We start from the raw sequence: 16197 nt of genomic DNA, 5'->3' as shown, positions 1-16197 counted from the left end.
CTAAGTGCACTCTACCTATGGAGGAGTCATGTGAGTTGAATTTTGTTGCAAAACTTTTTTTTTTTATTTTTGATGTGAAGGACTGCTTAGAAAGACTGAATTTATGGAACTGCTATATAGAGGTTTCAATCTGCTATATACAGCAGATTGAAACCTTGTTCTCATAGAGAGAATCTGTTTTTAAAGTAATTGTAAGACATTAATGAAAAATTTAAATTATGTTGTATTGTAAAAAAATGGTTCAGAAGAACTGACAAGGTTATAGAATTAAGGAATATAATGTTATGAGAAGTAGTTTGCTTAAAGAGTGTTATATTTTATGTGATGGTTGGAATTGGAGATTATAATTAATCAAAGCATGGAAATTCCTAAACTGTAAATGGGCTGATAGTTAACAGTTATCTAATATAATTGTTTTATAATTTACGTCATTGGTATTTGTTGCATGCCTAAGAATTTGTCCTATATGATGTTTTTTTTTTTTTGTGCTTAGCTTAGAGAGGAAAGGAAAGTAGCATCCTTTTAGTGCATACCTTGTATTACTGTTTTAGTATAAATAAACATGTTTGTTATATTTAAAAGGAGTGCCATCTGATCTTTTTTGCAACCGCACTGTTCTCAAAATAAACTGATCCTGTGAGCGGGGTAGATTGGAATTTGGTACGAATTTTGAGTTAAGAGTTAGCCACGACTGTATATAATTATAGAGGAGGAACTTTGCTGGAAGTATAAATAATTTCTTATGCCATTTGGTGAACTTTAGTGGCACAGCTAGTAATAATTAAATAAATTTCTAGAGATCTCCAGCATAGGGAAAGAATACGGAAAGTAGAGAAAGGAAAATAATATTAACTGAGTACATGAAAGAAAAAAGATAAGGTTGAAGTTTAACAAATAAAATTATAGAAGCCAAGGATAAAAAAAGAATTATTATACAACAAATAGAGAGGTTAAATAAAAAAAATCATAATATTACAATGGCGCAGCAGATAAGATAGAAAAACATTGTAATATTACAGTAATAACAATAATAATAATAATAAAAATGTCCATAAGTTAACTATTTTTGGGAAAGACCTTAATCTTCTTCCAAATGACTTGTTTAGTGGAGATGGCATGTTCTGAAAGACCTGACTCTTCTGGATCACAGAATTTAACATGCCATCTCCACTAAACATCGTCCTTTGGAAGAAGATTAAAGTCCCTCACAAAAGCAGTCAACTTATAAACTGTTTATACAAAGAGAATTGTGAAACCTTTCTTCACCATCTGAATCTGAACAGAAATGATAGTCCTGTAATTATCCCTGTTATAAGAAATAGTTTCTTCTCCACACTTTTCATAGTCAGTAGTTTTTTTTTAATTAATTAATGCTTTGTCTCTTGTTTAAATTTGTACAGTTACGACCTAAATGTATTTTAAACCATGTCACTCTATATTGTGTACAAGTAGCTCATGTGTTGTCATTGGAGTCTTCCATTCTTCCTTTCTACTTGTTTATTTTCGAGTCATGATGAAGATACTCTCGACACTAGAACAAAAATTCTATGCTAAATGAAGTTTCACGTAAGTAATAAATCCATAGTTTGTCATTATTTCTTTCATTATGGCTTACATTCCTATTCATCATGTTAATTCTCAAATTTGTATCTGCTTCTACATAATAGAGAGATCATTTTTCCTTTTGCATACAGTGATTGCTTTCATCAGCATAATCTGCAACTTTTGAATGGCTGTAGTGTAGATTATGGACATGATTTCTGTTTATTCCGTCAGATATTGGCTATTCTTTCATTTTGACTAAAACATGTCAGTTTAAAAGACAATGAGAATATTTTTAGTGAGTGGATAAAGGGTAGCTAATGTTCGATATGGCATAAAAGTTGTCCTTAAATCCTAACACTCTATATTTATTGCCTGAGATAGTGTGGATCTAGAGTGTCAATTTTCTTGTTTACAGGATGAAAAACCCGAGTTCTGGGAGGAAAAACCTGCTTGCTTATGCCAGAGATCGACTGATTTGAGAACTGGTTGAAGAAAGGCTTAGAAAATGTTCCTCTAGTTGGCAACTAGAATTGAACCTAGGTCTTTCTTTGGTCAGTCATGTGCCATGGAGTGCCAAGGCCACTTCCACTGAGCTACACAGGCTCTTGTCAGCGACCTCTCTTCACTAGATGCCAGGTATGATTAGTGATAGTCTTGGGTCAGCTATTTCTGATTGGCTACTGGTGGAGATTAAACTCCCCCCCCCCCTCCCTCAGTTTCCAAAAGTTAGATAGGGCTAAATGGCCCTGCCTACTTTCTATAAGGGAATTAAAAGCATTATCAGATCTTTTTTATATATATATATATAAAAAGTTGTCTGCATGCTATATCTTTTAAGATTTCATGCAATTTTTTTTTCCTGAGGTACACCAGAATGTCACTGGATATTAACATCTGGATTAATGGATATTAACATGATGTACCTCAGAATTTGGGAGACAGATGGAGAGAGCTCTGCTGAATTTATAACAAGGAAAGACAGACTGACTTAAAAACTTTCCTGTATGTAACTGATTTCACTGGAGAAGATAGCATAGTCTGAACAGATGATTTAGTTCTGTTTACATCATATTGCTGGGAGGAGCAAACATGTGACAGATGGAGATGTGCCTACTGGTGTGGGTAGGTTTTCTGTAGACAGAAAAGGATTAGGTTCCAATCGAGGGAGACTGCCATGCATGGGCAAACAGTTATTGTTTTCTTTTTCAATTTTAAAACTGATTTCAAAACTTTTTCAATTTTTTTAGTGTTTATCACACTTTACCAGTGTGATAACAGTGTTTCCAAAGATCTCCAAGATATGTTGGCAAATGAGAAAACATCATCAGCATAGCATAGCCATATTGTACGTTTGAGTAGAGAGAAGTTCAGAGACATTTTTGCAAAATGTTCCATGGAAAGATAGGAAGGGTGGGAAGAAAGGGAGTAGTAGTCCATAGCTGTGCTTTAAGTCTGCTCATAAGTTTTTTCATGCCAATAAAAATAACCAGATTGCAGGATAAAAGCGAAGAGAGAGAGAGGTTGAATAAGTTCAATAGGAGTACATTAGTAAAAAAGGAAGACTGTATCTAAACTGACCATAATGTCGTTATCTCTGTGAATAATGTCTGACAAGCAAGATTTGAAGTGCATAAAATTTTTAACATGAGATTCAGTTCAGCCAATATAGTGCAAGCTCTTATGCTGTGCTTGATCAGTTTATACTTAGAGGAACTATTACTGTCATCTATAATTTTCTCTGTGTGTTTTTAGCAAATCCATAAATCCAGTGAAGGGGCCTAGGATTATAACATTTAAATGTTTGAATAGTTTCAGAAGACAAGATTATAACATTATCTAATAATTTTTGAAATGCCCTTTGTGTGTGTGGGATTGAAGTCACTTAAGGCATACATAGATTGGGGTCTGAGTAGGATCATCACACTTCCATCATATTCAAAGCAGTGAAGTATATCATACTAAAAAAGATGAGAACATTACTCTCATCCTTTTTAGTATGATAATATTCTTGTCTTTTCATAATTTTTAAGGTGTGAGGGGTGCTGAATAGGAAAAATGTTCCTTTTTGGAACATTTTTGCAGTTTTCAGAATATTGGGTACATCTAGCCAGATATTATGTTTACTGAGAGATAACTGTATTATCTCTCAGTAACTTAAGATAGATTAACTACAAATATTTTCACATATCTTGCATCATCATCAGTGTAATATGGTTGGAAATTAAAAAAGTAAATAACAATAAAGGTATATGAAGAATGGAATCTCTCCTTAAATGCAGTTGCAAGACCACCAGGTGAAAATCAATGCTATTAAGATCAGTTGAAGTGTGCATGCATATGATTAAAAAAAAAAAAAGAAGAAGTACACATGTAATAAAAACTTATATAATTAAAAAGTATGGTTATTAATAATAATTTTCCAGATAATAATAATTCCTGAATTTTTGGCATGGAAAGTCCATAATTAAGGTTGAGATTTGGATTACTATTACTATTACTATTATTACGGGCAACTCCAGGGAGTCATTAGACTCATCGAGGGAGGCACCAAATCATATTCATCACAACTATTTGACATTCATACAGTATCTATCATACCTCGCCTTAAACTCATTCACTGTCACAGCATCCACCACAGACTCAGGGAGCGCATTCCACTCATTCACTACTCTAAAAGTAAAGAACCCAGCTCTAACACCTTTACTAACCACACTTTTGCCCAGTTTCCATGGATGTCCCCTAGTCCTCCCACAACCAGCCCTGTTCTCAAAAATATCTTCTGAATTAATTTTATAGAAACCCTTCAGTAATTTGAATGTCTCAATCATATCTCCCCTCCTCCGCCTATCAACCAATTTTTGCAACCCACAAATCCTCAACCTGTTCTCATACGGTTCATTCCACAGACCTGCTATCATCTTGGTCACTCGCCTCTGGATCCTCTCCACCTCCTCCCCATCAAGAAGAAACCTAGGTGACCAAATCTGAGCACAGTAGTCTAGATGGGGTCTTATCAAGGCTCGATACAGAGGAATGCAGATGATGCAGGACTTTGGAACTTTCGTTAAAGAGACTCATATTTATGGGAACATCTGTGTAGTAATTTGGCATCATTCCTGGAGATCCTGTGGCTAGCATTAATAATCCCATGTTCTGCTAGACCCAATTTGTTCCTTTTCTTGGAGATAATGTAGGATTGATGTTCAGAAAGGTGTATAGAAACAGATTTGCCTGTTTGTCCAGAATAGAATAACTTGCAGTTGCATGGGACTGAATAGACTCCAGGTAGCAGTAGAGATTGAATTTTATCTTTTGGATATGGTATCATAGAGGTGATTGGATTTATAGGCTTGAAAGTTGTGGAAATATTAAACTTCTTTAAGGTACAACTGTGCTCTGAAATGCCTTTAATGTATGGGATAGTGATTCTGTGTGAGTCTTCTCTTCTAATAGAGAGTAGAGAAAAATGACTGATAATCTTCTCTACTGTTTTGGGGTTGTAGCCATTGAGAATGGGAGTTTCTTTAATTGCAGAAATTTCTTTTTTGAAGGAAATCAGATGACAGATAATATGAGAAAGAAAGCATTTAATAATGCAGTATTTTTGAGAGTATTAAAAGGGAGATTATACATGCTTTGTTTATTTTTGCCATTTGTAGATTAGGTATTTATTTTTAGAGCTATTGCACAGTTTTTCTGTGGGCACTGATAGCCTCTTTCTTAAATTTATTGAATTGATTAATTACGGTTTGTTCTGGGGACAACCAAGACTTTTGTATCTTCATGGCTAGACATTACTAACTTTTCTCAATGTGGCAGATCTTACATTTTTGAATTTGTTTTGTGCTGAAGAATCGAAGACATTTGAACAACGAATTGTCTACAATGTAGCATTCTGGACAATTCATTTTTGAACAGTTCTTCCTCCAGGACTCAGATAGCACCTTTAGTATCAGCCAACATGATGACTGGCATTAGTTTACTCTCACAAAAGAGTGAAGTTAGTATGATGGCAAATATGATGACATTTTTGGAGACTTAAACTGGAATTTGATGTTAACACATGTGAATCATAACAGTATGTATGCCAGTCTATTCAGAATGTCATGCATCTATCCTTGTAGATTGCCCATTTCACATCCCAGAAAAAACTTCATGTGATGTTAGAAAAGACACAGCCTTCTTTTAGCCATATCAAAAATAAAACTTCTTACTCATCCACTTATAAAATGATTCTCTATGTTATCTAGATTCTGGTACAAAGACTTATATATTAGCTATTCATAACTATTTATTTTGATGAAATTACAGTGTATTCTGAATATTAATTACAATAATTTTAATTAATACTTCTGATATGATATTTTGGCAAAGTCAAATTCCATCAGCAGGAATTACAGAACCATGATATGTGCACATAGGCACTAACAGTGGGTAAAAATGAGACTGAAGAAAGGAATCAAAGTTAGGCCTTTGAGTCCTAAATGATATCCCACTGTGCTGAAGATGTGAGGATGAGTGCTTCCAAAATTTGGGGCAGTTTTATGCACCCAAATTTGTTGAAATTTGGAAAGTTTCTCAGGGTTGAGGCTGATTTCAGGAAGAGCATCTCGTATTTGCTTCAGCAGAGTAGAATGGAAGCATGGTCAACAAGTCCAGAGTGGCTGAAAAGGTGGAAATGAAGTCCATGTGTTTAGAAATTCTGATATTGGCTGTTTGGTCATAGTAAGACCATTTGCAACTGCAAGGATCCTGATAAACACTTGGCAGGACTAGGGTGTGATTAGTCTTTGGCAGGGCTGCCAAGATCCTCCAGTTTAGCCCACTATGGGGTGCAATTTAAGACTCTAGGTACAACTTTGCCTTTCTTCAGCCCTTGTTTTACCCAGTGTTAGTGCCTGTGCACACATACTATTGTTCAGTGATCCCTGATGATGGCAATTTGACTTTGCAGAAATGTCAGAAATATTAATTAAGGTTACTGTAATTAATATTCAGTATTATTATTATTATTACACGACACCGCCAGGGAGTCCAGGGACTCATCAAGGAAGGGCACCTGCTCTACAACTCTCTGTCTCCACCACTCAATCCACAAACTGCAACTACACTAACGCTATCTACTGCCCACTACCACCACTAGTATTTTCACAGACAATCACAAACATCCATGTCCACGGTGGGATTTGAACCTGCAGCTTTTTGGCTGGAGAGTGGATACGCTAACCACTTGGCCAACCAGGCCGGCTGTATACATTGTAATTTCCTCAAAAATAATATTTATCATCTAGATATTCAGACATCTACAGTATTCCTTGCTCTTGCAATTGACATATTTTGGCCAAACTGAATAAACATAGAAATTGCATCTATTATCTATGCTGCAGTGGTTGTGGGGTTGCAGACCATGCTATTGAAACAGATCCAGGAAGCAGATACAAATTAGAACAACTCTTTCTGAAATCTACAACAGCACTGTGGTATACCCTGAATCTAAAGAAATAAGGCTGCCTCACTTTACAATAAACAATGTGGGAAACTGTCAGCTGAATAATTGAATAAATGACCAAGGGCTGTAAGGTGTGTAGTGTTGGTAAGGAGCTCCAGAAAAGATAAGTGTATTTTGAGTAATAATCAGCAATATTTCTTGAATTTTAGTGTTGTACTATTTATTTTTGAGAACAAATTGTGTCTGCTTAATTTTTTGGCATGATTTATTAAATTGTTAGATTTATTATTTATTAAACAGAACACAATGGTAGTACTCAGGCAACCGGCACGACTAGGCGAGCACTGCAAAAATCAAGTGGCATTATCGAAATTGACTTTTCAAAATGGATTCGATGTCATGAATGTAATATGTTTGTATGGCAAAGTGAAAGGGATGTGGAGAGAATGAACAGGAGATGAGGGAAGGTAATGAATGCAAAACAGACTGAAAAGATTAAAGATGGCATAAATGAAAGAAACAGAAATGAAACAAAAGCTAGTGAAAGAATGCAAGAATGCAGAAGAGAAACTAAGAATGTAGAAGTGAAAGTGATAAGGGAGTAAAAGAAAGTATGAATGAGGAAACAGAAGTACAGTGCAGCTAAATAAGAGGGTGTGAGGCTATAGGAATGACAGAGAGTGAAATTGTCAGACTGCAAGATTTGACAAAACAGTTGTTGAAAATGAAAAATTAAATGAGGAATATGCACAGTGATATGAGACATTTAGTGGAAACTAATGAAAGTGTACAAAAGAATAGAATGAAAGAAAAAAGGTAAAAGAGGTGACGAGTGACTCCAGGATATCAGTGTATGGAGATTCCATAGTTAGAGAATTAAATAATGAGAGAATCCATAAGGTGTACTATCCAGGAGGAAGAATGAACAGGAGTTCATTCTTCCTCCTGGAGTTCAAGAATGAACAAATTCAGGCATAAGGAGTATGTAAGGACAAATATCAGGAGGTTATTGAAAAGAGTGAAAGAAAACTGTAGTAGGAAAGATTGTTAGTGTGTTGCCAAGGTATGACAATGATGAGTTGAGATGGAGAGCTGGAATGATGAATGGTATGCTAGTGGAGCTGTGTGAGGAGGAGAGAGCAATTTCTGGATGTATGGCATGTGTTTGAGAGAAGAATGGAATTATACAGGTGTGATGGGTTGCATTTATATGGCTTTGGAGTGAGTATATTGGAGAAACTGTTGCTAAATGGCAATACAGTGTGTGCTGCATGCAAGAGATCAAAATTAAAAGATGAAGTGAAAGAGCAGGAGAGTGGTATTGAAGAGACAGGAATGCTTGACAGTGGAAGCAATGGTAGTGTGAGAGAAAAAGAGAGAGAGAGAGAATGGAAATGAGAAACAAGGAAAAGTAGAGAGCCAGGGTGGACAGGGAGACATGGTATAGGGAGAGCGGATGTTGAAAGTAGCAGTGAATGTCTGTATGGAGATGGAGTATATTGCAATGTGGGTGGGGAAGTTGAGACTGAGCAGATATATGTGATAAATGGTGATAAAGGTGATTTAGCAAAAACAGGTGGGGAAATCACAACTAACCAGTGTCTTGGGTAGGACTTGTAATAGACCTAAAAATGAACTGTTATGTTTGTTTACAAATGCCAGAAAAATCAGTAATAAGGGGATGAAAAGGTTTCAGTGATTGAATTTATTCGCCCCAAAATCATTGGAATAAGCAAAACTGGTTGAATGAAGATGATATCATAATGGGAATAGAAATGGAAGGATACAGTATTTTTCGCGAGGATAGAAAGGACAAGAAAGGAGGGGAGTGCTACTGTTGATAGCAGGGTAATTAAGTCCACATAAGGTAGATATGAAAGAGGGAAATAGTGGCACTGGTTATGAGGCAGTGTGGTGTAACGTGGAAGTTGACAGGAAGACATATTTAGTTGGATGTTGCTATAGGCCTGGGAATGTGGAGGGTGGTGATGAAGAAATATATAAACAACTTGGATTAGTGAACAAAGAAAGGATAATTATTATGGGTGATTTTAATTATGGTCGTATGGATTGGAATGAATTGATAGCATTTGGAAATAAGGAAAATGAATTTCTTGAGTTCTTGAGAGATAACTATCTTAGGCAGCATGCGAATGAGGGCACGCGAGGATCAAGAGTTTTAGATTTTATCATATCATCAGAGAGTGATCATGAAGTGATCACCTGGGTTGTGGCTAGCCATATACAGACTTCTGTGAGGAAAGGATATATGTGGAGTTATAAGGCTGGTGATTATTACAAGCTTAGAAACAGCTTGGAGCTATAGCATGGAAAGAGGAATTGAGTGGTAAGGAAATAAATGCTGCATGGGAAATGACAAAAAAATACATAACAGCATCAATATGTGAATGTATTCCAAAGGCCAAAAGCTGACTAAGGTAGGTGTAAAATGGATGAATGAGGGGGCTTAAACATGAAATTTGGAAGAAGAAGAAGGTACTTTGGAGGCAGTACAAGATAAATAATGGTAATAATCAGTTACATGAAGACTGTAAAGAACAAGCCATAGAGTGACTCACCTAATAAGGAAAACAAAAGTGCGGTATGAGCAGAAATTAGCAAATCAGGTGAAGAAAAACCCTAGAGAGTTTTTTTAGGTATGTGACAAGTAGAAGGGAGAATGATCATGGTAAGATGATGTTAATGGATGAAAATGGTAGAATGATAACTGATTCAGAAGACATTGTTGAGATATTTAGTGATCAATTTATAAGTATATTTCATCCTGATCAGGGTGGAATCATGAGGAACTTTAGTGTAGAGGATGGCTTAATTGTGAGTGAGCTGGAGTATTTGAGGAAATAAATGACCTTGATGTCAATAAGATGATAGGATTTAATGGCATATCACCATGGGTCTTAAGGGAATGTTCCAGGGAATTGACAGTAGCATTGGTATGCTTGTTTAATAATTCTTACAACAGGTTCCAAGGGAGTGGAAAGAAGGTAAAATTGTTCCACTGCATATGTGCTGTAGCTTCAAATTAAAGGCTAATCTGTTTATCTGAAGTTGTAGTGAAGGTACTAGAGAATGTAGGATATACAGCTGGGTTGAAAACAGCAGTATTCTTTGTGGTTATCAGCATGGGTTTGTTAAGGGGAGATCATGTTTTACTAACTTACTTATATACTATAACAAGGTGACAAGTACCTTGGCCATGGGAAATACATATACAGTAGTGTACTTGGATTTTGCAAAAGCATTTGATAGGCTCCCACATGACAAACTATTAAATAAATTGAAACAGATGGGATTGGATAACAGATTTCTGAGTTAGTGATCAGTGACTGGCTGTCAGATAAGTATCAGAAAGTTGTATATGGGGATGCAGTATCCTGTAAGGTCACTTGTAGTGACCCCCTGCAGTACACCTCCACTAGTGGTGTACCACAGGAGTTAGTTTTGGGACCATTGTTGTTCAGTTTGTATATTAATGATATTGGGATGGGTTTAACTAGTGATATGCAGCTGTTTGCAGACTATGCAAAATTGAGGAGAACAATGCAGAGTAAAGCAGATATTACGGTCTTACAGGAGGACTTGAATAGATTGCTTGAATGAGCAGGTAAGTGGAACTGTCAGTTCAATGTTGCACAGTGTAAGGTTTTGAAATTTGATAAGCAATGATGGGATGCATAGTATACAGTTGTTGGGGAAACTTTAAAGGAGATAGAGGAAATAAGAGATCTGGAAGTGGTGGACAAGGACCTGAAATTCAGGGGCCACATTGCACAAGTTGTGAAGACATCACATTGGATAATGGCAATGATGTGGAGGACCCAGACATGCAACAAAGATAAGGAGGTTTTGATACCATTGTATAAGGCCTTGATCAGGCATCATAGAGATTATTGTGCACAGATTTTGTTACCGGATTTTCATGGTGACGTGAATATGTTGAAAAGGGTCCAGAGAAGATTCACAAATGTTGTCAGTGGTCTTTGGAATGTGAGGTATGTGGACAGATTGAGAGAATGTAAATTGCAAAGCCTTGTAAATAGGACGAAGAGGGGAGATATGATCGAGACATATCAGACAGTCAGGGGTTGCTATCAGTTGACATGGAAGAGATTTTTCATAGAATGAGGAGAGGAGGAGGGGTGGGGGTTAGAACAAGAGGCCATCACTGGAAACTGTATAAAGAGTTGGTGAGCAGAGGAGTAGGTTACTTGCATGGAGAGTGGTCGATGAGTGGAATGCATTGCCTGAGTATGTTGTGAATGTAGACACATTGAATCATTTTAAGGCATGGTTGGAATGTTGTGGAATAGTGTGTATCTCCCACGATGAGTCTCTGACTCCATGGAGGTTGGATATAATAATAATAATGAAGATCCTCCTACCGTACTCATAGAAAGCATCAGTTAATACTGTAGTATTCCTTCTTTTTTGCACTCATCTATATTTCCCTTCCTGCTGACATGCCTGCAGATATGAACTATACATGTGCATAGTTTATATCTCTGTGCCTATGAATATACCTTACTGATCAAAGTGAAATATTCTCTAATAATTTAATAGCAAAAAGTCAGTCATTTAATTATTATCCTCTGTATTTCTTCTAAACAACAGAACAAATCATAATGTCTATTCATCCATACACGATTAGTGATCCTACATAGAGATGATACATGATATATTATAGATGATAAAGATGATATATTAGTGATCCTACATAGCATTCAAAGTAGATTAGTTTGGTGAGTATAAACACAGATTACGAAACTTCTGAATAGACTGGTATTCCTCAAACACTGTCTTAACTTGTGCATTATTTCTACCCGTGTTAAACTCAAGCAAATGAGAGAGTAAATTTATGCCATGTGTGCAATGCCAGAAGACATTAATGGCACTATCCAAGTACTGCAAGATGAATTCTTCCCTTCCAACTCTTTAACACAAAAAAAAAATTTTTTAAAAAAATTGAAACCCTTCTATATCAAAAAATTTAATATTCTAACTGGGAAGATAAAAAAAATCTCAGTTGGCTCTATAATAAATTGTAATTAAGCTATCATCATATCTACTCAGGAAACACTACCAAACCCTCAGCCTTGGCCACAACTACACAATAACTTCAAAAGAAATATCCGGTCAACAAATTATAGCAAAAATAAACAAACCATTCAGGAGGTTACTCTCGATTGAGAAATGTAGCTCCTACTTGGAAACCAATCTATATGCCACTTGATTGACTTGGATCCTACACCAAAACAGACATTCCTAAATTTATTAGATGATGATGTATCCTGACCTGAAACCATTAAAAACTTTAAATCTTATAATTCGAGATCCCTCCACTGGATTTATGAATTACCAAAAATGCACAATGAAAATAACCTTTAAGACTTGCAGTTGAGTATGAGTCTTAAAGGTTCCTCTACCTATAAATTGGCCAAATCCTTAGCCTAAGAGCTCACAGCTATTACTGGCTTCACTGAATCCATGTTAAAAATTCTGTGGACTTCAACTCTCGTTTATTTGAACATAATTCTCAAAGATACTGACATCATGATCATTTTTGCTATATGCTCCCTATTTACTAATGTACAACTAAAGGAAATCTTGAACTGATTCACACTCTGTTCCCCCCCCCCCCCCATACTTTATTCATTTGCCAAATAAAATAACCATACACTAGTTATGTTATATTAATTGGCCTCAAAAAACGTATAGACTTTTCACCCTAACTAACCATCAAGGTGAAAAATGTTAGAAAAGATCATTTTAGGATACATTTCACCATCAAAAAATAAAATAGTTAATGTCTGTCCTTCCTTGACAGCTATTCATTTGATCCTTATCCTTTCCAGTAGGCATTTCCATCATGTGTCATATCATTATCCCTCCCATCAGTGTTGTGTTATCAAAATTTTGTGAATAGAGCCATCACTAGTAACTGGGATGAATTTTAACCATTACAAAATCAACAGAACCATATTCCATAGTTTTCCCAAAACCCAGAGATCTCTGAAGATCCATTGCCATCAGAAAAAAATTACATGTGTTCTTAAAAGATATAGCATTCATACTTCTTTTTAAGCCTTACCAAAAATTATCTATCCTTATCTGCTCACCAAAAGTGCTTCTGTCACCTAGATGATCATGGCATTATATTTTAGTCAAACTAGGAAAAAAAAGCCAATATCCAACTGAGTGAACCTAGAAATTATGTTCATTATCTACCAAAATAATTCAGTGCTATAGCTATTCTGTGTCCACAAACTGTGACCCATCAACAGGCTTTGGTAGGGAACTTTTCAGTAGTTTGTTATAATGGCTCAAGTGTCCATGCAGTTAGCCTAGTGGAGCTCAAGGATCTTCTCTTCCTCAGCCATAGCCAAGTTAGCCAGTCTTGGGCGTGGACAGCAGGGTTTTTTTCGCCAGTTTATCTGGTGTTTTTCATCCTGCAAGCAGGCAAACCAGTCCGAGGACACACAATGATTACAGTCAGGAATACTGACCCAGCCATAGGTCTGATTCATCAACCTATGCTGGTTCCGGAGCCCAGATAAAATTTTGGGGGACTAGATGGTACCGTGAACTCCTGTAAAAAGGTGGAACGCTGTATCATTACACTAAATTTATTTATTTATGGCTCAAGTTTGTTATAATGGTGTTTGCTATAGTGAGAGTGAATTGTATTGTGGTATCAGAAGATGAGGATAATAATAAATTTTGATACGTATTAGATCTATTTTGATGATTTATTTGATGGCATATTGAATAAAAGTGTTATTCTGATTTTTTTTTTTTTTTTAATTTTTTCATGTACTATGAACTGCTCTGAATTGCTTTGTCATATTTCCTCCGCATTCATTCTGAATGGTGTGCAGTAAATACTACAATTGATAGGCAGGTGATTTTCCATATTTGTTATCTTTGTTGGTGTAATTTGAATTATGAGTTATTCAAATTAAGTGGATATTAAATCCAACATCATTTCAAAGCCGACTACAGAAACTATAGAAGTTTCGTACAAAATTTGACCAGAAAGCTTACGGGAATATGCTTGCCGACATACTACAAGTTACCCTAGCTGAACCTAATAGGTAGCATGCATGCTAGAGCTTCCATGTATTCGCCTCCTATTGGTTCATTTTGATAAGGTTTCATTGACCTGACAGCTGTTTCAAACTCATTGGGTTTTGTCAGGGATAAGGCAGAAACCTAAGAGAGCAAAAACTCTCAGTACTAAAAAACTCAAAGCGTCAGAGAGGTGTATTTTTCGTATGCGAACTCTCGGTGCGTAAAGTATTTACTAAAAATAAAGAGCCAAAAGGCTTCACATCGGTGAAGCAAAATTACACAAATTAAGTGGATATTAAATTCAACATCATTTCAAAGCCGACATACAGAAACTATAGAAGTTTCGTGCAAAATTTGACCAGAGAGCTTACGGGAATACGCTTGCCTCCATACTATGAGTTGCCCTAGCCAAACCTAATAGGTGGCATGCACGCTAGAGCGTCCATGTATTCTCCTCCTATTGGTTCATTTTGAGAAGGTTTCACTGACTCGACAGCCGATTCAGACTCATTGGTTTTTGTCAGGAATCACTGTTTAAGTAAAGGATCTCTATCTCTCTCTAAAAATTAGACGATCAAGCTCTGTGGTCAAATTTTGTACGAAACTTCTGTAGTTTCTGTAGTCAGCTTTGAAATGATGTTGGATTTAATATCCACTTAATTTGTGTAATTTTGCATCGCCAATGTGAAGCCTTTTGGCTGTTTATTTTTAATAGATGAGTTATTCTTTTATTTCTTTACTTATCATAGATGTTACTCAGATTTAGATTACTGTGATTCAGATATTTTGTGTTCCAGAATTTTGTTTGTCATAGTTATGAAAAAAAATGTTTAATTACAGTTTTAATACTTATTTTTTATATGTATTTTACAGAAACTACAAGAATTTGAAAAATCAACAGGGATTGAATTTACACACATTCGACTCCTTGCTCGTGCATTTACTCACCGTAGTGTTGGCTATAATAATCTTACGCTGTAAGTTTGTCTTTCATTTGCAGTCATTTTTGATTTTTATAAATTATACTTTAAATTAATAAATAATTCAGTAGACACTCACTATAGTGAACACCTAGGGACGAGAGACATAGTTTGTTCTAGCACTAGGTTTGCTGTAATGAAGTTAGAGAAAAAAATGTTACCCCCCCCCCACCACCACGTACACACTATTCCCATGAAAAAAAGAAAATGGCAGGATAACATTGATGGAGGTCCTAAACATCATGCCAAGAACTATCCAACATTTGTACAGTATCTATCATACCTTGCTTTGAATTCATTCACATCATGGAATCCACAACAGACACTAGCAACCTATTCCACTCACTCACCACTCTCCAAGCAAAAAACCTAGTTCTAATACCCTTGTTAATTATATTCGTACTCAGTTTCCATGGATGGCCCTCGTAAAAAAAAAACACCCTCAGTAATTTGTATGTCTCAATCATATCACCCTTTTTCTGCCTGTCAACAAGTTTCTGTAACCCACAAATCTTCAACCTGTTCTCATAAGGTTCATTCCATAGACCTGCTACCATCTTGGTCACTTGCCTCTGGATCATCTCCACTTTTTCCTCATCACCAAGAAAAAACCAGGTGACGAGATCTGTATACAGTAGTCAAGTTGGGGTCTTATCAAGGCTCGATAAAGAGAAATAATAACCTGCTTGCCTTTGCTCGTTTTCAGTAACCAAGTAATTCGATGATTGCTTCAGTCACTTTTGCTATGTGGCCCCCTAAGCTTTAACTCCCTATCCACTAACACTCCAGAGTCTCTGGCTTAGTCAATTTCCTTGGTATAGTTCCACCAATGTGGTATACAGCTGGTAATCTTTTCATCACAAAATGCATAATCTTACACTTTGCCACATTAAATTGACATCCATTCTCCTTTGCCCAATTGGTCACTTGCCTCTGGATCATCTCCACTTTTTCGCCAGTCTATCTAAATCATCGTATAAAATTTTGACATCATCTGTATTAATTATTACTCTATTATATCATCAGCAAATAACTGAACAGTTCCTCTCAGATCCTTTCCAATTATTAATATTTTAATAATTAATTATTAATGTTTAAATTTCAAAATGTTACTAATAAAATCAAAAATAACCT

At 35.9% G+C, this 16197-nt stretch overlaps 1 protein-coding gene across 4 annotated transcripts in view; it reads left to right on the top strand.

Moving 5' to 3' along the window:
* Window positions 1-16197, top strand: part of drosha (ribonuclease 3 drosha) — a 454213-nt gene that overhangs the window by 306023 nt on the left and 131993 nt on the right. For all 4 annotated transcript variants that reach the window (XM_090395920.1, XM_090395901.1, XM_090395928.1 and 1 more), the window contains one exon: window positions 14957-15060. In XM_090395920.1, coding sequence (XP_090252046.1) covers window positions 14957-15060 — 104 coding nt within the window. The remainder of the gene's footprint in view (window positions 1-14956; window positions 15061-16197) is intronic.

The sequence above is a fragment of the Typopeltis vanoorti genome, chromosome 1, assembly GCF_054136105.1.
Source record: "Typopeltis vanoorti isolate ZY-2024b chromosome 1, IOZ_Tvanoo_1.0, whole genome shotgun sequence".
Taxonomy (NCBI): domain Eukaryota; kingdom Metazoa; phylum Arthropoda; class Arachnida; order Uropygi; family Thelyphonidae; genus Typopeltis; species Typopeltis vanoorti.
The sequence above is the reverse complement of the archived record's forward strand: the minus strand, read 5'-3'. Positions and strand labels throughout refer to the sequence as shown.